The 23358-nt window shown below is 46.9% G+C and overlaps 1 protein-coding gene across 1 annotated transcript in view; it reads right to left on the bottom strand.

The window, feature by feature from the left end:
* LOC118389433 (pyruvate dehydrogenase E1 component subunit beta, mitochondrial-like) overlaps positions 1–15296 on the bottom strand; it is a 33665-nt gene extending 18369 nt beyond the window's left edge. The window contains exons 1-8 of the mRNA XM_052526146.1: positions 15153–15296; positions 14999–15058; positions 12782–12889; positions 11519–11581; positions 11379–11414; positions 10978–11131; positions 10657–10788; positions 2278–2388 (exon numbers count right to left, since the gene is read on the bottom strand). Coding sequence (XP_052382106.1) covers positions 2278–2388; positions 10657–10788; positions 10978–11131; positions 11379–11414; positions 11519–11581; positions 12782–12889; positions 14999–15058; positions 15153–15188 — 700 coding nt within the window. The 5' untranslated portion in view covers positions 15189–15296. The remainder of the gene's footprint in view (positions 1–2277; positions 2389–10656; positions 10789–10977; positions 11132–11378; positions 11415–11518; positions 11582–12781; positions 12890–14998; positions 15059–15152) is intronic.
* Positions 15297–23358: the final 8062 nt, after the last annotated feature.

Below are 23358 nucleotides of genomic sequence, written 5' to 3'. Positions count from 1 at the left end.
GACCAACGGACTGAGTTCACAATACATCCCGGGTGGGATCAGAGAAACGTCTGGGGAAAAAAACTAGTAGACATTACTTTCCTGGACTGAGGCCAGAGCGGAGCTGGTCTCTCTCCTTTAGCTGTGAGCTATTTTTTGGCCTCAGCACGACTGTCAAGAGAAGAGGACAACAGGCCTTGACTTCATCCTATCCTAGCGGGAGCTAACCGGGCAGGCAACATCAGCATACCAGTAAATGACCCATAGCATACTTAAATTCCTCTGAAAGGGGCATTGTGTGTGTGCGTCTGTAAAGTAGTGGACGTCATTGAGTAATAGTGGGATGGCAGGTATAATTTACAAGCCCATGATCAATACTGTCCCGGCATTGTCCACAACATATGCTGACAGCCTAGCTCATTGTCCACAACAGATGCTAACTGACAGCCTAGCCCATTGTCCACAACAGATGCTAACTGACAGCCTAGCCCATTGTCCACAACAGATGCTAACTGACAGCCTAGCCCATTGTCCACAACAGATGCTAACTGACAGCCTAGCCCATTGTCCACAACGGATGCTAACTGACAGCCTAGCCCATTGTCCACAACAGATGCTAACTGACAGCCTAGCCCATTGTCCACAACGGATGCTAACTGACAGCCTAGCCCATTGTCCACAACAGATGCTAACTGACAGCCTAGCCCATTGTCCACAACAGATGCTAACTGACAGCCTAGCCCATTGTCCACAACGGATGCTAACTGACAGCCTAGCCCATTGTCCACAACAGATGCTAACTGACAGCCTAGCCCATTGTCCACAACGGATGCGAACTGACAGCCTAGCCCATTGTCCACAACAGATGCTAACTGACAGCCTAGCCCATTGTCCACAACGGATGCTAACTGACAGCCTAGCCCATTGTCCACAACAGATGCTAACTGACAGCCTAGCTCATTGTCCACAATGGATGCTAACTGACAGCCTAGCCCATTGTCCATTCCTGTTTGGTGAAGCTCTCTATAATTCAGTTGTGACAGCTGTCAATGTAGCCCTCTCACACTTTCTCTTTCAATGAATACGAACCCTATAATTCTCAAAGTCCTGTGAAAGTGTTTTTGTATTTGAGTTGAGTACGGAAGCCATTCATATTCCAACTTTGGAGATTCACCTCAAACTGCATTGTATCCGTTAACTACCTGATATTACAACTTATTCTAGTAAATAAAACCTTGAATTAATTATTTGTGACATTAAGTTAATTTGTGAGCGATTGGGTTATTGAGGTTTCAAGGGGTAAATAAAAATCCCATAACTGAAACTTCAGTCTCAAATTAAATTTGTACATAATCAGACCATGCATATAGCTTTGTTGTCTATATTATCAGATGTGCTATTAGCAATAAGCATTATCACCTGTCGCCCAACAAACAGCATAGTGACATAGAAAGTCCATGGCTGAAGAATGGGGTGTATCCATCTCCATTTACCCCAACATCCTGATTATTATTAGTTTCTATTACAAAGTATGTCATTGCCCTTTTAAGACGCCATTGCCCCTTTAAGAGGCCTGGTACACAGCCACTCCTAAACCATGCTTGCAGCGCTGGTTGTAAAACGATGCCACACAGGCAACTGAAGGAGTAGAAACAAACGTTGTAGCGATGGAAAACCGGGATCCCCTCTTTTCAACAAGGGACAAAACTACTTCAAATGTGTTTCCCCGCAATTGGATTAAGAATTGTTGTGCATTGACTGCTTGTCAGAAGACATGTTTCTCTCCTACGCCTCTCCCACGCCTCTCCCACGCCTCTCCTATGGCTCTCTTTAGTTTAATAACACCATTACATAACTAGGTAATCTATTGTCTGGTTTAGTTTAATAACACCATTACATAACTAGGTAAATAGATCTATTGTCTGGTTTAGTTTAATAACATGACGAGGTAAATAGGTGACACAAACAGTAGGAGTGGAAAGTTCCATCCTGAGTGACTTTACCAACAGCTACACACGTACACTACACTGCTGTCTGAGTTGAGGCTGCTGTGGTGCACATTGGACTATTTAATTCATCTGAACATCGTGGTCAGCAACAATCCATGAATGGCAGTTCAGTGCACACAGCTTAACAGAAAATAAAATACAGTTGGGAATATATTTCCTAGAACAGACATGCTTCTGTCTGATCGACAAACCACCAATCCCCAACTCTCACTCACAATGAAATGATCAATAAACTCAATGTTTTTCTAGGGGAGGGTACAATGAACATTCTCCAGCGGCTGCTAGTTACCTTGTCTTTCCACCTTGGCCTTTCCAATAGGTACGACAAAGTCTTTGTGCATAACCTCCTCAGACAGGTCAAAGGGCACACCGTACATCAGCTCATTCTCCAGGAACACCACTGTTGAAGGAGAAATACAAGACCACGGGCTTTTGATTAGCAGGTGTCACCATGGTTACAGCACAGGAACTTATGTCTACACTACAGGACATGAGCAGATCGCTAGTGATTCCCCTCATCTATACTACAGGACGTGAGCAGATGGCCAGTGATTCCCCTCATCTATACTACAGGACGTGAGCAGATGGCCAGTGATTCCCCTCATCTATACTACAGGACGTGAGCAGATGGCCAGTGATTCCCTCATCTATACTACAGGACGTGAGCAGAGGGCCAGCGATTCCCCTCATCTATACTACAGGACGTGAGCAGATGGCCAGTGATTCCCCTCATCTATACTACAGGACGTGAGCAGATGGCCAGTGATTCCCCTCATCTATACTACAGGACATGAGCAGATGGCCAGTGATTCCCCTCATCTATACTACAGGACATGAGCAGATGGCCAGTGATTCCCCTCATCTATACTACAGGACGTGAGCAGATGGCCAGTGATTCCCCTCATCTATACTACAGGACGTGAGCAGATGGCCAGTGATTCCCCTCATCTACACTACAGGACGTGAGCAGATGGCCAGTGATTCCCCTCATCTACACTACAGGACGTGAGCAGATGGCCAGTGATTCCCCTCATCTATACTACAGGACGTGAGCAGATGGCCAGTGATTCCCCTCATCTATACTACAGGACGTGAGCAGATAGCCAGTGATTCCCCTCATCTACACTACAGGACGTGAGCAGATGGCCAGTGATTCCCCTCATCTATACTACAGGACATGAGCAGATGGCCAGTGATTCCCCTCATCTATACTACAGGACATGAGCAGATGGCCAGTGATTCCCCTCATCTATACTACAGGACGTGAGCAGATGGCCAGTGATTCCCCTCATCTATACTACAGGACGTGAGCAGATGGCCAGTGATTCCCCTCATCTACACTACAGGACGTGAGCAGATGGCCAGTGATTCCCCTCATCTATACTACAGGACATGAGCAGATAGCCAGTGATTCCCCTCATCTATACTACAGGACGTGAGCAGATGGCCAGTGATTCCCTCATCTATACTACAGGACGTGAGCAGATGGACGTCCTTGTATCAGAGATAATTGCATAATTATCGTATTTCGTCGCCCTAACGTAGCCTTCACTGCTATTCGCCCAGGAGCTAGCTAACGCTAGCTAACGCACACAGATTAGCATCACTGTAGTGCTATTCACTCAACTGTACGACTTGATTAGTTTACTGTTAGCTAGCTACATTATCTTAGCCATTCTTCTTAGCTAGCTACATAGCCGTCCTTGTATCAGAGATAATTGCATAATTATCGTATTTCGTATTTCGTCGCCCTAACGTAGCCTTCACTGCTATTCGCCCAGGAGCTAGCAACGCTAGCTAACGCACACAGATTAGCATCACTGTAGTGCTATTCACTCAACTGTACGACTTGATTAGTTCAGTGTTAGCTAGCTACATAGCTGTCTTTGTTTCAAGATAATTGTGTAGTTTAGTGTGTGTAGCCTTGGAGTGATTATCTTAATTCACTGAGGTTCGCTAGCCAGCTGTTTGTCGTCCTTAACGTAGGAGACTCTGCTAGCTAGCCAACAGCTAACAGCTAACAGCTAGCCAACGTCTACTGAATAGAACTCAACAACCCGGTCGCATTCACAGGTAGTATCACATTTTCATTTCATTACAGTACAACGGTTTGATTTGTTTGATCGTAGCTAGCTACATAGCCGTCTTTGTTTCAAAGATAATTGTGTAGTCTAGACCGATTTCCTAGGTTAGCTAGCCAGCTATTGTCGTTCTTTTAACTCAACGTAACGTAAACAACACTGCTAGCTAGCCAGCTGCCCCCGAATAGCAGCACTGTAGAAATTATTACACTCAACGGAACGACTTGATTAGTGTAGTGTCAACAACGCAGCTACTGCCAGCTAGCCTACTTTAGCATTACTGTATCATTTTAATCATTTTAGTCAATAAGATTCTTGCTACGTAAGCTTAACTTTCTGAACATTCGAGACGTGTAGTCCGCTTGTCATTCAATTTCCTTGCATTAGCGTAGCCTTTTCTGTAGCCTGTCAACTATGTGTCTGTCTATCCCTGTTCTCTCCTCTCTGCACAGACCATACAAACGCTCCACACCGCGTGGCCGCGACCACCTAACCTGGTGGTCCCAGCGCGTACGACCCACGTGGAGTTCCAGGTCTCTGGTAGCCTCTGGAACTGCCAATCTGCGGCCAACAAGGCAGAGTTCATCTCAGCCTATGCCTCCCTCCAGTCCCTTGACTTCTTGGCACTGACGGAAACATGGATCACCACAGATAACACTGCTACTCCTAATGCTCTCTCCTCGTCCGCCCACGTGTTCTCGCACACCCGAGAGCTTCTGGTCAGCGGGGTGGTGGCACCGGGATCCTCATCTCTCCCAAGTGGTCTTTTCTCTTTCTCCCTTACCCATCTGTCTATTGCCTCCTTTGAATTCCATGCTGTCACAGTTACCAGCCCTTTCAAGCTTAACATCCTTATCATTTATCGCCCTCCAGGTTCCCTCGGAGAGTTCATCAATGAGCTTGATGCCTTGATAAGCTCCTTTCCTGAGGACGGCTCACCTCTCACAGTTCTGGGCGACTTTAACCTCCCCGTCTACCTTTGACTCATTCCTCTCTGCCTCCTTCTTTCCCTCCTCTCCTCTTTTGACCTCACCCTCTCACCTTCCCCCTACTCACAAGGCAGGCAATACGCTTGACCTCATCTTTACTAGATGCTGTTCTTCCACTAACCTCATTGCAACTCCCCTCCAAGTCTCCGACCACTACCTTGTATCCTTTTCCCTCTCGCTCTCATCCAACACTTCCCACACTGCCCCTACTCGGATGGTATCGCGCCGTCCCAAACTTCGCTCTCTCTCCCCCGCTACTCTCTCCTCTTCCATCCTATCTTCTCTTCCCTCTGCTCAAACTTTCTCCAACCTATCTCCTGATTCTGCCTCCTCAACCCTCCTCTCCTCCCTTACTGCATCCTTTGACTCCCTATGTCCCCTATCCTCCAGGCCGGCTCGGTCCTCCCCTCCCGCTCCGTGGCTCGACGACTCATTGCGAGCTCACAGAACAGGGCTCCGGGCAGCCGAGCGGAAATGGAGGAAAACTCGCCTCCCTGCGGACCTGGCATCCTTTCACTCCCTCCTCTCTACATTTTCCTCCTCTGTCTCTGCTGCTAAAGCCACTTTCTACCATTCTAAATTCCAAGCATCTGCCTCTAACCCTAGGAAGCTCTTTGCCACCTTCTCCTCCCTCCTGAATCCTCCCCCCCCTCCCTCCTCCCCTCTCTGCAGATGACTTCGTCAACCATTTTGAAAAGAAGGTCGATGACATCCGATCCTCGTTTGCTAAGTCAAACGACACCGCTGGTTCTGCTCACACTGCCCTACCCTATGCTCTGACCTCTTTCTCCCCTCTCTCTCCAGATGAAATCTCGCGTCTTGTGACGGCCGGCCGCCCAACAACCTGCCCGCTTGACCCTATCCCCTCCTCTCTTCTCCAGACCATTTCCGGAGACCTTCTCCCTTACCTCACCTCGCTCATCAACTCATCCCTGACCACTGGCTACGTCCCTCCCGTCTTCAAGAGAGCGAGAGTTGCACCCCTTCTGAAAAAACCTACACTCGATCCCTCCGATGTCAACAACTACAGACCAGTATCCCTTCTCTCTTTTCTCTCCAAAACTCTTGAGCGTGCCGTCCTTGGCCAGCTCTACCGCTATCTCTCTCAGAATGACCTTCTTGATCCAAATCAGTCAGGTTTCAAGACTAGTCATTCAACTGAGACTGCTCTTCTCTGTATCACGGAGGCGCTCCGCACTGCTAAAGCTAACTCTCTCTCCTCTGCTCTCATCCTTCTAGACCTATCGGCTGCCTTCGATACTGTGAACCATCAGATCCTCCTCTCCACCCTCTCCGAGTTGGGCATCTCCGGCGCGGCCCACGCTTAGATTGCGTCCTACCTGACAGGTCGCTCCTACCAGGTGGCGTGGCGAGAATCTGTCTCCTCACCACGCGCTCTCACCACTGGTGTCCCCCAGGGCTCTGTTCTAGGCCCTCTCTTATTCTCGCTATACACCAAGTCACTTGGCTCTGTCATAACCTCACATGGTCTCTCCTATCATTGCTATGCAGACGACACACAATTAATCTTCTCCTTTCCCCCTTCTGATGACCAGGTGGCGAATCGCATCTCTGCATGTCTGGCAGACATATCAGTGTGGATGACGGATCACCACCTCAAGCTGAACCTCAGCAAGACGGAGCTCCTCTTCCTCCCGGGGAAGGACTGCCCGTTCCATGATCTCGCCATCACGGTTGACAACTCCATTGTGTCCTCCTCCCAGAGCGCTAAGAACCTTGGCGTGATCCTGGACAACACCCTGACGTTCTCAACTAACATCAAGGCGGTGTCCCGTTCCTGTAGGTTCATGCTCTACAACATCCGCAGAGTCGACCCTGCCTCACACAGGAAGCGGCGCAGGTCCTAATCCAGGCACTTGTCATCTCCCGTCTTGATTACTGCAACTCGCTGTTGGCTGGGCTCCCTGCCTGTGCCATTAAACCCCTACAACTCATCCAGAACGCCGCAGCCCGTCTGGTGTTCAACCTTCCCAAGTTCTCTCACGTCACCCCGCTCCTTCGCTCTCTCCACTGGCTTCCAGTTGAATCCGCTACAAGACCATGGTGCTCGCCTACGGAGCTGTGAGGGGAACGGCACCCCAGTACCTCCAGGCTCTGATCAGGCCCTACACCCAAACAAGGGCACTGCGTTCATCCACCTCTGGCCTGCTCGCCTCCCTACCACTGAGGAAGTACAGTTCCCGCTCAGCCCAGTCAAAACTGTTCGCTGCTCTGGCCCCCAATGGTGGAACAAACTCCCTCACGACGCCAGGACAGCGGAGTCAATCACCACCTTCCGGAGACACCTGAAACCCCACCTCTTCAAGGAATACCTAGGATAGGGTAAGTAAGGGTAAGTAATCCTTCTCACCCCCTTCTCCCCCAACAAGATTTAGATGCAAGTGGCTGTTCCACTGGTTGTCATAAGGTGTATGCACCAATTTGTAAGTCGCTCTGGATAAGAGCGTCTGCTAAATGACTTAAATGTAAATGTAATGTAATGATTCCCTCATCTATACTACAGGACATGAGCAGATGGCCAGTGATTCCCCTCATCTATACTACAGGACGTGAGCAGATCGCTAGTGATTCCCCTCATCTATACTACAGGACGTGAGCAGATCGCTAGTGATTCCCCTCATCTATACTACAGGACGTGAGCAGATCGCTAGTGATTCCCCTCATCTATACTACAGGACGTGAGCAGATCGCTAGTGATTCCCCTCATCTATACTACAGGACGTGAGCAGATCGCTAGTGATTCCCCTCATCTATACTACAGGACGTGAGCAGATGGCCAGTGATTCCCCTCATCTACACTACAGGACGTGAGCAGATGGCCAGTGATTCCCCTCATCTATACTACAGGACGTGAGCAGATGGCCAGTGATTCCCCTCATCTATACTACAGGACGTGAGCAGATGGCCAGTGATTCCCCTCATCTACACTACAGGACGTGAGCAGATGGCCAGTGATTCCCCTCATCTATACTACAGGACGTGAGCAGATGGCCAGTGATTCCCCTCATCTACACTACAGGACGTGAGCAGATGGCCAGTGATTCCCCTCATCTATACTACAGGACGTGAGCAGATGGCCAGTGATTCCCCTCATCTATACTACAGGACGTGAGCAGATGGCCAGCGATTCCCCTCATCTATACTACAGGACGTGAGCAGAGGGCCAGCGATTCCCCCTCATCTATACTACAGGACGTGAGCAGATGGCCAGCGATTCCCCTCATCTATACTACAGGACGTGAGCAGATGGTCAGTGATTCCCCTCATCTACACTACAGGACGTGAGCAGATGGCCAGTGATTCCCCTCATCTACACTACAGGACGTGAGCAGATGGCCAGTGATTCCCCTCATCTACACTACAGGACGTGAGCAGATGGCCAGTGATTCCCCTCATCTACACTACAGGACGTGAGCAGATGGCCAGTGATTCCCCTCATCTACACTACAGGACGTGAGCAGATGGCCAGTGATTCCCCTCATCTACACTACAGGACGTGAGCAGATGGCCAGTGATTCCCCTCATCTACACTACAGGACGTGAGCAGATGGCCAGTGATTCCCCTCATCTACACTACAGGACGTGAGCAGATGGCCAGTGATTCCCCTCATCTATACTACAGGACGTGAGCAGATGGCCAGTGATTCCCCTCATCTACACTACAGGACGTGAGCAGATGGCCAGTGATTCCCCTCATCTACACTACAGGACGTGAGCAGATGGCCAGTGATTCCCCTCATCTATACTACAGGACGTGAGCAGAGGGCCAGTGATTCCCCTCATCTATACTACAGGACGTGAGCAGAGGGCCAGTGATTCCCCTCATCTATACTACAGGACGTGAGCAGATGGCCAGTGATTCCCCTCATCTATACTACAGGACGTGAGCAGATGGCCAGTGATTCCCTCATCTATACTACAGGACGTGAGCAGATGGCCAGTGATTCCCCTCATCTATACTACAGGACGTGAGCAGAGGGCCAGTGATTCCCCTCATCTATACTACAGGACGTGAGCAGATGGCCAGTGATTCCCCTCATCTATACTACAGGACGTGAGCAGATGGCCAGTGATTCCCCTCATCTATACTACAGGACGTGAGCAGATGGCCAGTGATTCCCCTCATCTATACTACAGGACGTGAGCAGATGGCCAGTGATTCCCCTCATCTATACTACAGGACGTGAGCAGATGGCCAGTGATTCCCTCATCTACACTACAGGACGTGAGCAGAGGGCCAGTGATTCCCCTCATCTATACTACAGGACGTGAGCAGATGGCCAGTGATTCCCCTCATCTATACTACAGGACGTGAGCAGATGGCCAGTGATTCCCCTCATCTATACTACAGGACATGAGCAGATGGCCAGTGATTCCCCTCATCTATACTACAGGACGTGAGCAGATCGCTAGTGATTCCCCTCATCTATACTACAGGACGTGAGCAGATCGCTAGTGATTCCCCTCATCTATACTACAGGACGTGAGCAGATCGCTAGTGATTCCCCTCATCTATACTACAGGACGTGAGCAGATCGCTAGTGATTCCCCTCATCTATACTACAGGACGTGAGCAGATCGCTAGTGATTCCCCTCATCTATACTACAGGACATGAGCAGATGGCCAGTGATTCCTCTCATCTGTTCTACAGGAGCGGATGTGAGGAAACATGAAAAGGCGATTAGCACCCTATTCCCTTCGAGAGTAATACTTTTCAACAGAGCCCTACGGGCCCCTGGTCAACAGAGCCCTACGGGCCCCTGGTCAACAGAGCCCTACGGGCCCCTGGTCAACAGAGCCCTACGGGCCCCTGGTCAACAGAGCCCTACGGGCCCCTGGTCAACAGTAGTGGAATAGGGTGCTAAACTCAGAGGGAAAAAAAATCTACTTTCGCTCACTGTCAACGGCATATATTTTCAGCAAACTTAACATGTGTAAATATTTGTATGAACATAACAAGATTCAACAACAGACATAAACTGAACAAGTTCCACAGACATGTGACTAACAGAAATGGAATAATGTGTCCCTGAACAAAGGGGGGTTAAATTCAAAAGTAACAGTCAGTATCTGGTGTGGCCACCAGCTGCATTAAGTACTGCAGTGCATCTCCTCCTCATGAACTGTACCAGATTTGCAAGTTCTTGCTTCTTAGGAGTCTCACAGTACAGACATTGCAATTTATTGCCCTGGCCACATCTGCAGTCCTCATACCTCCTTGCAGCATGCCTAATGCATATTCACGCAGATGAGCAGGGACCCTGGGCATCTTTCTTTTGGTGTTTATCAGAGTCACTAGAAAGACCTCTTTAGTGTCCTAAGTTTTCATAAGTGTGACCTTAATTGCCTACAGTCTGTAAGCTGTTAGTGTCTTAACGACCGTTCCACAGGTTCATGTTCATTAATTGTTTATGGTTCATTGAACAAGCATGGGAAACAGTGTTTAAACCCTTTACAATGAAGATCTGTGAAGTCATTTGGATTTTTTTTCAAATTATCTTTGAAAGACGGGGTCCTGAAAAAGGGACGTTTCTTTTATTTTGCTCAGTTTATTTGGGACACAACTCAATGCTCACCAGGGTTGTCGTCCCTGATAGCTGCTTTAAGGAGCCCTCTGGCGTCCTCAGAGTTCCAGGGGCTGACTACTTTGAGACCGGGGCAGTGGCCGTACCAGGCAGCGAAGCACTGGGAGTGTTGGGCTGCCACGCCTGCAGACAAAGAAATAAATAAATAAAAAGTTTCTTAGTCAAGTTTCCCCAAAGGTGACGTTCCCAGAATAAAACTCAGAACGGAGCATAGAGTCCTCATAGATCAATGCAATCCTGGTCCTGGGGAACCAAAGGGGCCAAAAACCCCAGGACCAGTATTGGGAAACACGGGCATTGACGTTTGTTTACCTGCGGAGGAGCCGTTGGGACCGCGGAACACAATGGGGACAGGCTGGGCTCCGGCCGACATGTAGTAGGTCTTAGCAGCGGAGTTGATCACCTGGTCGATGGCTTGCATGGAGAAATTCCAGGTCATGAACTCACAGATTGGCCTCAACCCGGCCTGGAAACACAGCATGATGGATGACTCAACCGGCAGCCTATATAGCGCACTTCCTTTGGCCAGGGCCCATATGCACAAGATGAGAAGGCTGTCATCTTTCTACCAAAATCACATGTAGACATTCAATCGTTTGTGTCTTATTACATTTCACACTCAATATAAAGGGTTAGTGAAGAGACGCTTGTACAACGTTACTTTCTATAGGAATAGGACATACATACCATTATAGTGATACTAATTGACTTACGAATGCAGCACCTACAGCAATGCCAGCAAATCCCATCTATAAGGGGAGGAGAAAACGCATCCGTTATATTCCTTAAGAGACCATCAGACTGACAACATAGAAACAACTTTCAAAATAAACAGTCTTGTGGCCTTGTTTACCTCTGTGATTGGCGTGTCGATGATGCGTTTGTCTCCATATTTCTTCCACAACCCTCTGCTGACCTATGAATACACAAAGCCAAAATAAATTAATACCATTCAAACTGTCAAATAAACCATAGATTGTTTGAAATGTTTGAATCAGGTTCAAGTCCAGGCTGGACCACTCAAAGCCACTCCTGTGTTGTCTTGGCTGTGTGCTTAGGGTCGTTGTCCTGTTTTGAAGGTGAATTGTCGCCCCAGTCTGAGGTCCTGGGCTCTCCGGAGCAGGTTTTCGTCAAGGATCGCTCTGTACTTTGCTCCGTTCATCTTTGCCTCCATCCTGACTAGTCTCCCAGTACCTGCCGCTGAATAACATCCCCACAGCATGATGCTGCCACCACCATGCTTCACCGTAAGGATGGTGCCAGGTTCCCCCAGACGTGACGCTTGGCATTCAGGACAAAGAGTTCAATCTTGGTTTCATCAGACCAGAGAATCTTGTTTCTCCTGGTCTGAGAGTCCTTTAGGTGCCTTTTGGCAAACTCAAAGCGGGCTCTCATGTGCCTTTTACCGAGGAGTGGCTTCCGTCTGGCCACTCTACCATAAAGGCCTGTGTACGCCTATGTAGATATTCCATTACAAATCAGCCATTTCCAGCTACAATAGCTACAACATTAACAATGTCTACACTAATTCTGATCAATTTGCTGTTATTTAATGGACAAATATTTTTGCTTTTCTTTCAAAAACAATGACATTTCTAAGTGACCCCAAACTTGAACGTGTGTGTGCGCACACACACACACACACACACACACACACACACACACACACACACACACACACGTCAAAAGTGTGGACACGCCTACTCATTCAAGGGTTTTTCCATTTTTACTATTTTCTACATTTTAGAAGACTTCAACACTATAAATTAACTGTTGTTTGTCTGTTTGTTGCCGGCCTGTTAGCTTGTCATTCTCCTTTGACCTCTCATCAACGAGCCGTTTTCAGGACTGCCGCTGACTGGATGTTTAGTCGCACCACTATCAGGAAACCCCTTGACACTGTCATTCGTGAAATGGACGGGGTGGGCGTTTTTGAGATACTGTCGCCGGCACCGACGATCAAACCACTCTCAAAGTCACCGAGGTCACTGGTTCTAACATTCAATCCAACAGTAACCAGATGCCTCGATGCCTGCCTGCTTTATATATCAACCCGTAGGAGCGATCCATTTTGGTGAAAGGGGTGGTGTACCTAATAATGAGTGTACATTCTTACCTTGTAGGCTCCATCATACTGAGCCACCTCCTCCCCAAGAAGGAAGACTCTCTCATCCCTCTCCAGTTCCTCATCCATGGCCTGGTTGAGGGCATCTCGGACATTCACCTGAAATACAGACACAAAAAAATACATTCAGAAAGTATCCTTTACTCCACTTTGTTACTTTACAGACTTGTTCGAAAATGGATTAGAGAAACAATTTTAAATCGACACACAATTCCCCATCATGACAAAGCAAAAACAGGTTTAGAATTTTTTTGCTAATGTATTAAAACACCACATTTACATAATTTTTCAAACCCTTTGATATGACACTCAGGTGCATCCTGTTTCCATTGATCATCCCTGAGATGTGGACTCCAATCAAGTTGTAGAAACCTGTGGTAAATTCAATTGTTTGGACACCTGTCTATATAAGATCCCACAGCTGACAGTGCATGGCAGAGCAAAAACCAAGACTTGAGGTGGAAGGAATTGTCCGTAGCGCTCCGAGACAGAATGGTGTCGAAGCACAGATCTGGGGAAGGGTACCAACACATTTCTGCAGCATTGAAGGTCCCCAAGAACACAGTGGAAGAAGTTCTGAAGTGGAAGAAGTTTCAAACCACCGAGACTCTTCCTAGAGCTGGCCGCCCGGCCAAACTGAGCACTCAGGAGAGAAAGGCCTTGATCGGGGGAGGTGACCAAGACGGAGGGAGGACAGGACAGAGCTCCAGAGTTCCTCTGTGGAGATGGGAGAAACTTCCAGAAGGACAACCATCTCTGCAGCTCTCCACCAATCAGGCCTTCATGGTAGAGTGGCCAGACTGAAGCCACTCCTCAGTAAGAAGGCACATGCTTGGAGTTTGCCAAAAGGCACCTAAAGGACTCTCAGACCATGAGAAACACGATTCACTGGTCTGATGAAACCAAGATTGAACTCATTGGCTGGAATGGAAATCGTCCCGTCTGGAGGAAACCTGGCACCAGGTGAAGCATGGTGGTGGCAGCATCATGCTGTGGGGATGTTTTTCAGGGATTGGGAGACTAGTCAGGATCAAGGGAAAGATGAACAGAGATCCTTGATGAAAACCTGCTCCAGATCCAGAGTGCTCAGGACCTCAGACTGGAGTGAAGGTTCACTTTTCAACAGGACAACGACCCTAAGCACACTGCCAAAACACTAGAGTGGCTTCGGGACAGGTCTCAATGTCCTTGATTGACCCACCAAGAGCCCGGACTTGAACCTGATCAAATATCTCTGGAGAGACCTAAAATAGCTGTGCAGCGATGCTCCCCATCCAACCTGACAGAGCTTGAGAGGATCTGCAGAGAAGAATGGGAGAAACTCCCCAAATACAGGTGTGCCAAGCATGTAGTGTCATACCCAAGAAGACACGAGGCTGTAATCCACTGAAGTCAGTGGCGTTTCCCTTCTATCCACCAATCTGTCTGTCCTCCGTCCTCCTCCATCCCCCTCCGTCCTGTCCTCCCTCCCTCCGTCCCCCTCCGTCCTGTCCTCCCTCCCTCCGTCCCCCTCTGTCCTGTCCTCCCTCCGTCCCCCTCTGTCCTGTCCTCCCTCCGTCCCCCTCTGTCCTCCCTCCTCCTCTGTCCCCCTCCGTCCACACCGTGTGTGTTGTTGCTTTCTTCTTCACCTTCATTGTTTTGGTCTCACATGCTGAGTGTTCATTGGTTATTTACAGTAGTCCTTACCCAACCGCGTTCCGAAAGTGGTCTAGAGAACAGAACAGGCATCATCCGTGAGTCCTCGGCCGCTCAAACGACGCAAATCCCGAAGCATGAAAATGTGTCTGGGTTGGCAAAAATGTGGCGAAATCGTGTAGTGTCTGCCCAGCATAAAATAATATGTCCTTGTTAATGGGCAAGTCAGGCCTTAACATCGCACAAGACTGACTATAAGACGTTCATCATAGGCCGTGAGCTGGCCAACTTGTTATGATGACTTGAATCGACAGTAGATGCTACCGTTCAAGCAATTCAATGACACAAGCAAATATTATGTTTTGGGGTATATACAATTGACAGCTGTAAGCCACAAGTCAGAAATCCCAACTATTTCTACATTAAAAAAAACATTCATACGGAAAAGGCACGTTTTTGTTTTCATGAATTTTTACGATATAGACCATTTTGACTTTGCCTGTGGTAACTAGTGAAAACACGTAAGGTTGTTAGTTAGATCAACCCATTAGCAAAGATGAAACTATCCCTCACCTGCACAGCAGCCGGAGGTGTCTTGCTGAACTCCCTTCGTAGGACCACCGACACGGCATTCTGCACAAGACAACACACAAAAGGACTTGTTTTTTTTTCTCTCATCCGAACAAATAGGTCATTGTCTGCACATGGATGTAAAGTTAATAAATACCTTCCCGGAGCGAAGAAAACACCCCAACGACGCCATCTTTGACCTGTCCGCTGAGTGGGAGCAGCGACTTGTCCTGGAGAAGGATCCGGTCCAATCAGAGCAGCTGTCTGAGTCCGTCCAGAGATACTACTTGAGGAGATGGGCATCTCATTAACACCCATAAAGCGTCTGCAATGGGCCTCGCGGTGCATTCTGGGAGATTCTGCGACAATTCTGGGACAACGCGATCTCTCCTTCAATATGGTCCAAAAACCCAACATTAGCATGAATTTCGTCAATAAGTGGTACACCACATTTTACAAGATGTGAGATAATTAGCGAGGCTCTCTTTAATGTAGTATAGCTGTGGAATTGTGACATTATGTACTTTCGATAAAAAAAAATAGGCAGGTTTCTCGACTCATACCCGAACTTTGAGAAGGGATTGCGTGACGATTAGTTTAGCAACCGAGCGACGCAGCATAACAACGTGAAGGCGATTGGTCGACCGTCTGCTGAGTGCGGCGTTAAACGTGTTTTTCCATTCAATCACCCTTGGAATTTATATATCCTCCTTTCTGAAATGTCTCTGGTCAGTCTAATGAAGCAAGGTATTGAGAACCAATCAGGACCACTCTGATTGGCCGTCATTGTAAATAGGAATGTGTTCTTAACTGACTTGCCAAGATAAATAAATAGCATATATTTTAATTAAATCTGTGTGCATATCTGTCACTGTAGACTACTATGCTGAAGTTTGATGTAGCCTAGCTCAGACTAGAGGCAGTGATTACAGCTACTACCAGAGGCTGTCTGGGTATATACATAGAAGGCTCACAGTGCTCGTCGTATTTAGGCATCATGATGTTGGACATATTTGGACAGCGCACAGGCAGGGTTGGGGAGTAACAGATTACATGTAATCCTTTACATGAAAGGGATTACAAAAACCGGTAACTGTAATCCGTTACCTTACCAGTAAAAATATTGTAATCAGATTACAGATACTTTTGAAAAACTAGATGATTACTTCGAGGATTACTTCTAAATTCAGAATGGATGTTTGCGAAAAAACATCTTAGAAATGTCTCTGCTTTCTCAATGATATTCAAATCAGCATTGATAAAAGGCGCAAGTTTAAATTTGTTCCACCTGAGTGAGTCTGGCCATAACTCAGAGACCACTATGATGTCAGAGACCACTATGATGTCAGAGACCACTATGATGTCAGAGTCCACTATGATGTCAGAGACCACTATGATGTCAGAGACCACTATGATGTCAGAGACCACTACGATGACACACCAAATGTGTTTGATGGATCGAGGGAAAAGAGCAGGAACAGGCTTTTGTAGGCTACAGTCCAAGCTATGTCTTCCAATGGTGCGACTGCTATCGGCATCAAAATATTATCCAACTTGAATAAACGCTTGGAGGTAAGGATGACAGCAGTGGTGTAGTCTACGGTGATACGGATATCACTTATTATTGATATCTACATAGAGCATTGATGTGAATAACACTGCTAACTCTCTCATTTAGCTATCTGCGCCTTACGGACTGTGGTTGTTAAATGTGTATTTTAACCCAATAACGGTTGAATTCAAGAAGTTTAAGTTTCATTGTTTTTGAAACCAGTGGACAGCCAGTGAAAAATGCGCTCTTGCAACAGCTGCACAGTGTGGATCCCAGCCTATAGAATAACAGTGTGGATCCCAGCCTATGGAATAACAGTGTGGATCCCAGCCTATAGAATAACAGTGTGGATCCCAGCCTATAGAATAACAGCTGCATAGTGTGGATCCCAGCCTATAGAATAACAGTGTGGATCCCAGCCTATAGAATAACAGTGTGGATCCCAGCCTATAGAATAACAGTGTGGATCCCAGCCTATAGAATAACAGTGTGGATCCCAGCCTATAGAATAACAGTGTGGATCCCAGCCTATAGAATAACAGCTGCAGAGTGTGGATCCCAGCCTATAGAATAACAGTGTGGATCCCAGCCTATAGAATAACAGTGTGGATCCCAGCCTATAGAATAACAGTGTGGATCCCAGCCTATAGAATAACAGTGTGGATCCCAGCCTATAGAATAACAGTGTGGATCCCAGCCTATAGAATAACAGTCTGGATCCCAGCCTATAGAATAACAGTGTGGATCCCAGCCTATAGAATAACAGTGTGGATCCCAGCCTATAGAATAACAGTGTGGATCCCAGCCTATAGAATAACAGTGTGGATCCCAGCCTATAGAATAACAGTGTGGATCCCAGCCTATAGAATAACAGTGTGGATCCCAGCCTATAGAATAACAGTGTGGATCCCAGCCTATAGAATAACAGTGTGGATCCCAGCCTATAGAATAACAGCTGCAGAGTGTGGATCCCAGCCTATAGAATAACAGCTGCAGAGTGTGGATCCCAGCCTATAGAATAACAGTCTGGATCCCAGCCTATAGAATAACAGTGTGGATCCCAGCCTATGGAATAACAGCTGCAGAGTGTGGATCCCAGCCTATAGAATAACAGTGTGGATCCCAGCCTATAGAATAACAGTGTGGATCCCAGCCTATAGAATAACAGCTGGATCCCAGCCTATAGTGTGGATCCCAGCCTATAGAATAACAGCTGCAGAGTGTGGATCCCAGCCTATAGAATAACACAGTGTGGATCCCAGCCTATAGAATAACAGTGTGGATCCCAGCCTATAGAATAACAGTGTGGATCCCAGCCTATAGAATAACAGAATAACAGTCTGGATCCCAGCCTATAGAATAACAGTGTGGATCCCAGCCTATAGAATAACAGTGTGGATCCCAGCCTATAGAATAACAGTGTGGATCCCAGCCTATAGAATAACAGTGTGGATCCCAGCCTATAGAATAACAGTGTGGATCCCAGCCTATAGAATAACAGTCTGGATCCCAGCCTATAGAATAACAGCTGCATAGTGTGGATCCCAGCCTATAGAATAACAGTGTGGATCCCAGCCTATAGAATAACAGTGTGGATCCCAGCCTAATATTATTATTATATTATTATATTATATTATTAGATCCCAGCCTATAGAATAACAGCTGCATAGTGTGGATCCCAGCCTATAGAATAACAGTGTGGATCCCAGCCTATAGAATAACAGTGTGGATCCCAGCCTATAGAATAACAGTGTGGATCCCAGCCTATAGAATAACAGCTGCATAGTGTGGATCCCAGCCTATAGAATAACAGTGTGGATCCCAGCCTATAGAATAACAGTGTGGATCCCAGCCTATAGAATAACAGTGTGGATCCCAGCCTATAGAATAACAGCTGCATAGTGTGGATCCCAGCCTATAGAATAACAGTGTGGATCCCAGCCTATAGAATAACAGTGTGGATCCCAGCCTATAGAATAACAGTGTGGATCCCAGCCTATAGAATAACAGCTGCATAGTGTGGATCCCAGCCTATAGAATAACAGTGTGGATCCCAGCCTATAGAATAACAGTGTGGATCCCAGCCTATAGAATAACAGTGTGGATCCCAGCCTATGGATCCCAGCCTATAGAATAACAGTGTGGATCCCAGCCTATAGAATAACAGTGGATCCCAGCCTATAGAATAACAGTGTGGATCCCAGCCTATAGAATAACAGTGTGGATCCCAGCCTATAGAATAACAGTGTGGATCCCAGCCTATAGAATAACAGTCTGGATCCCAGCCTATAGAATAACAGCTGCATAGTGTGGATCCCAGCCTATAGAATAACAGTGTGGATCCCAGCCTATAGAATAACAGTGTGGATCCCAGCCTATAGAATAACAGTGTGGATCCCAGCCTATAGAATAACAGTGTGGATCCCAGCCTATAGAATAACAGCTGCATAGTGTGGATCCCAGCCTATAGAATAACAGTGTGGATCCCAGCCTATAGAATAACAGTGTGGATCCCAGCCTATAGAATAACAGTGTGGATCCCAGCCTATAGAATAACAGCTGCATGGTGTGGATCCCAGCATATAGAATAACAGATCCCTAGAATAATAGTGTGGATCCCAGCCTATAGAATAACAGCTCCCAGCCATAACAGTGTGGATCCCAGCCTATAGAATAACAGTGTGGATCCCAGCCTATAGAATAACAGTGTGGATCCCAGCCTATAGAAGAACAGTGTGGATCCCAGCCTATAGAATAACAGCTGCATAGTGTGGATCCCAGCCTAAAGAATAACAGCTGCATAGTGAGGATCCCAGCCTATAGAATAACAGCTGCATAGTGTGGATCCCAGCCTATGGAATAACAGCTGCACAGTGTGGATCCCAGCCTATAGAATAACAGCTGCACAGTGTGGATCCCAGCCTATAGAATAACAGCTGCACAGTGTGGATCCCAGCCTATAGAATAACAGCTGCACAGTGTGGATCCCAGCCTATAGAATAACAGCTGCACAGTGTGGATCCCAGCCTATAGAATAACAGCTGCACAGTGTGGATCCCAGCCTATAGAATAACAGCTGCACAGTGTGGATCCCAGCCTATAGAATAACAGTGTGGATCCCAGCCTATAGAATAACAGCTGCATAGTGTGGATCCCAGCCTATAGAATAACAGTGTGGATCCCAGCCTATAGAATAACAGCTGCATAGTGTGGATCCCAGCCTATAGAATAACAGTGTGGATCCCAGCCTATAGAATAACAGTGTGGATCCCAGCCTATAGAATAACAGTGTGGATCCCAGCCTATAGAATAACAGTGTGGATCCCAGCCTATAGAATAACAGTGTGGATCCCAGCCTATAGAATAACAGTGTGGATCCCAGCCTATAGAATAACAGCTGCATAGTGTGGATCCCAGCCTATAGAATAACAGTGTGGATCCCAGCCTATAGAATAACAGCTGCATAGTGTGGATCCCAGCCTATAGAATAACAGTGTGGATCCCAGCCTATAGAATAACAGTGTGGATCCCAGCCTATAGAATAACAGTGTGGATCCCAGCCTATAGAATAACAGTGTGGATCCCAGCCTATAGAATAACAGTGTGGATCCCAGCCTATAGAATAATAGTGTGGATCCCAGCCTATAGAATAACAGTGTGGATCCCAGCCTATAGAATAACAGTGTGGATCCCAGCATATAGAATAACAGCTGTGTGGATCCCAGCCTATAGAATAACATGGAATAACAGCTGCATAGTGTGGATCCCAGCCTATAGAATAACAGCTGCATGGTGTGGATCCCAGCCTATAGAATAACAGATGCATAGTGTGGATCCCAGCCTATAGAATAACAGATGCATAGTGTGGATCCCAGCCTAAAGAATAACAGCTGCATAGTGAGGATCCCAGCCTATAGAATAACAGCTGCATAGTGTGGATCCCAGCCTATAGAATAACAGCTGCACAGTGTGGATCCCAGCCTATAGAATAACAGCTGCACAGTGTAGATCCCAGCCTATAGAATAACAGCTGCATGGTGCGGATCCCAGCCTATAGAATAACAGCTGCATGGTGTGGATCCCAGCCTATAGAATAACAGTGTGGATCCCAGCCTATAGAATAACAGCTGCATAGTGTGGATCCCAGCCTATGGAATAACAGTGTGGATCCCAGCCTATAGAATAACAGCTGCATAGTGTGGATCCCAGCCTATAGAATAACAGCTGCATAGTGTGGATCCCAGCCTATGGAATAACAGCTGCATAGTGTGGATCCCAGCCTATAGAATAACAGCTGCATGGTGTGGATCCCAGCCTATAGAATAACAGATGCATAGTGTGGATCCCAGCCTATAGAATAACAGATGCATAGTGTGGATCCCAGCCTACATAATAACAGCTGCACAGTGTGGATCCCTGCCTATAGAATAACAGCTGCATGGTGTGGATCCCAGCCTATAGAATAACAGCTGCATGGTGCGGATCCCAGCCTATAGAATAACAGTGTGGATCCCAGCCTATAGAATAACAGCTGCATAGTGTGGATCCCAGCCTATAGAATAACAGCTGCATAGTGTGGATCCCAGCCTATGGAATAACAGCTGCATAGTGTGGATCCCAGCCTATAGAATAACAGCTGCATGGTGCGGATCCCAGCCTATAGAATAACAGTGTGGATCCCAGCCTATAGAATAACAGCTGCATAGTGTGGATCCCAGCCTATAGAATAACAGCTGCATAGTGTGGATCCCAGCCTATGGAATAACAGCTGCATAGTGTGGATCCCAGCCTATAGAATAACAGCTGCATAGTGTGGATCCCAGCCTATGGAATAACAGATGCATAGTGTGGATCCCAGCCTATAGAATAACAGCTGCATGGTGTGGATCCCAGCCTATAGAATAACAGCTGCACAGTGTGGATCCCAGCCTATAGAATAACAGCTGCATAGTGTGGATCCCAGCCTATAGAATAACAGCTGCATAGTGTGGATCCCAGCCTATAGAATAACAGCTGCATAGTGCAGATCCCAGCCTATAGAATAACAGCTGCACAGTGTGGATCCCAGCCTATAGAATAACAGCTGCACAGTGTGGATCCCAGCCTATAGAATAACAGCTGCACAGTGTGGATCCCAGCCTATAGAATAACAGCTGCATGGTGCAGATCCCAGCCTATAGAATAACAGCTGCATGGTGTGGATCCCAGCCTATAGAATAACAGTGTGGATACCAGCCTATAGAATAACAGCTGCATAGTGTGGATCCCAGCCTATGGAATAACAGTGTGGATCCCAGCCTATAGAATAACAGCTGCATAGTGTGGATCCCAGCCTATAGAATAACAGTGTGGATCCCAGCCTATAGAATAACAGTGTGGATCCCAGCCTATGGAATAACATGGATCCCAGCCTATAGAATAACAGTGTGGATCCCAGCCTATAGAATAACAGCTGCATAGTGTGGATCCCAGCCTATGGAATAACAGTGTGGATCCCAGCCTATAGAATAACAGTGTGGATCCCAGCCTATAGAAGAACAGCTGCATAGTGTGGATCCCAGCCTATGGAATAACAGTGTGGATCCCAGCCTATAGAATAACAGCTGCATAGTGTGGATCCCAGCCTATGGAATAACAGTGTGGATCCCAGCCTATGGAATAACAGCTGCATAGTGTGGATCCCAGCCTATAGAATAACAGCTGCATGGTGTGGATCCCAGCCTATAGAATAACAGATGCATAGTGTGGATCCCAGCCTATAGAATAACAGATGCACAGTGTGGATCCCAGCCTATGGAATAACAGCTGCACAGTGTGGATCCCAGCCTATAGAATAACAGCTGTATAGTGTGGATCCCACCCTATAGAATAACAGCTGCACAGTGTAGATCCCAGCCTATAGAATAACAGCTGCACAGTGTGGATCCCAGCCTATAGAATAACAGCTGCACAGTGTGGATCCCAGCCTATGGAATTAAATTGGGGCTTTTATTGCTCAATCTAATTAATGCGGATAAAAACAAAATAGAAGAATATAACTTATAAATGCCTCATGATCTTAGTTCAACTGTCACACTCCATGAGAACCCAACATATAAACTTGTTTTACTCCAATGTTTGTAAACATTGTAAATGTAAATAACACTATAATGTTGATATCATGGATGGTCAGTCCTTACATCCACAGCTCTGTCTATTTTTAAATGTTTTATTTATTTTACCTTTATTTAACCATGGAAGTCAATTAAGAAAAAAATCTTATTTTCAATGACGGCCTAGGAACAGTGGGTTAACTGCCTGTTCAGGGGCAGAACGACAGATTTGTACCTTGTCAGCTCCGGTTACTAGTCCAACGCTCTAACCACTAGGCTACCCTGCCGCCCCCTGAGCGTGGTTACATTTCTCCAGGCCCATCCCTCAGCTTTTTACCAACAGGGGCGGGGTGTCCGTTTTGTTTGTTTCATTTGTGGATTTGCATTTAAACAGCTGTATATTATCAAGATATCAAAGTGTCACCAACTAACAGGTCAACAATAGGCCTACAGCAAATGCAGCATATGGAATTCATTTTTCACATGTAAATAGCACTTTTTAGTAGAGCTCAAATCATGCCATTCCATGAGCACAGAATTTATTTTTCAGCTTGAATCAATGAGCCCGATCAGTCCTCCATGACAACTGATCAGTCCTCCATGACAACTGATCAGTCCTCCATGACAACAAAATCATAAACAACAGAGTAGGGCTGGCTAATAAGTCCTTCGTTTTGGGGTCATGCTCAGGTAAAACTATTTGTCTAATCTATACTTCC

The sequence above is a fragment of the Oncorhynchus keta genome, chromosome 10 (assembly GCF_023373465.1).
Source record: "Oncorhynchus keta strain PuntledgeMale-10-30-2019 chromosome 10, Oket_V2, whole genome shotgun sequence".
Taxonomy (NCBI): Eukaryota; Metazoa; Chordata; class Actinopteri; order Salmoniformes; family Salmonidae; genus Oncorhynchus; species Oncorhynchus keta.
Note: the sequence above shows the minus strand (reverse complement) of the source record. Positions and strands in the feature narration are given on the sequence as shown.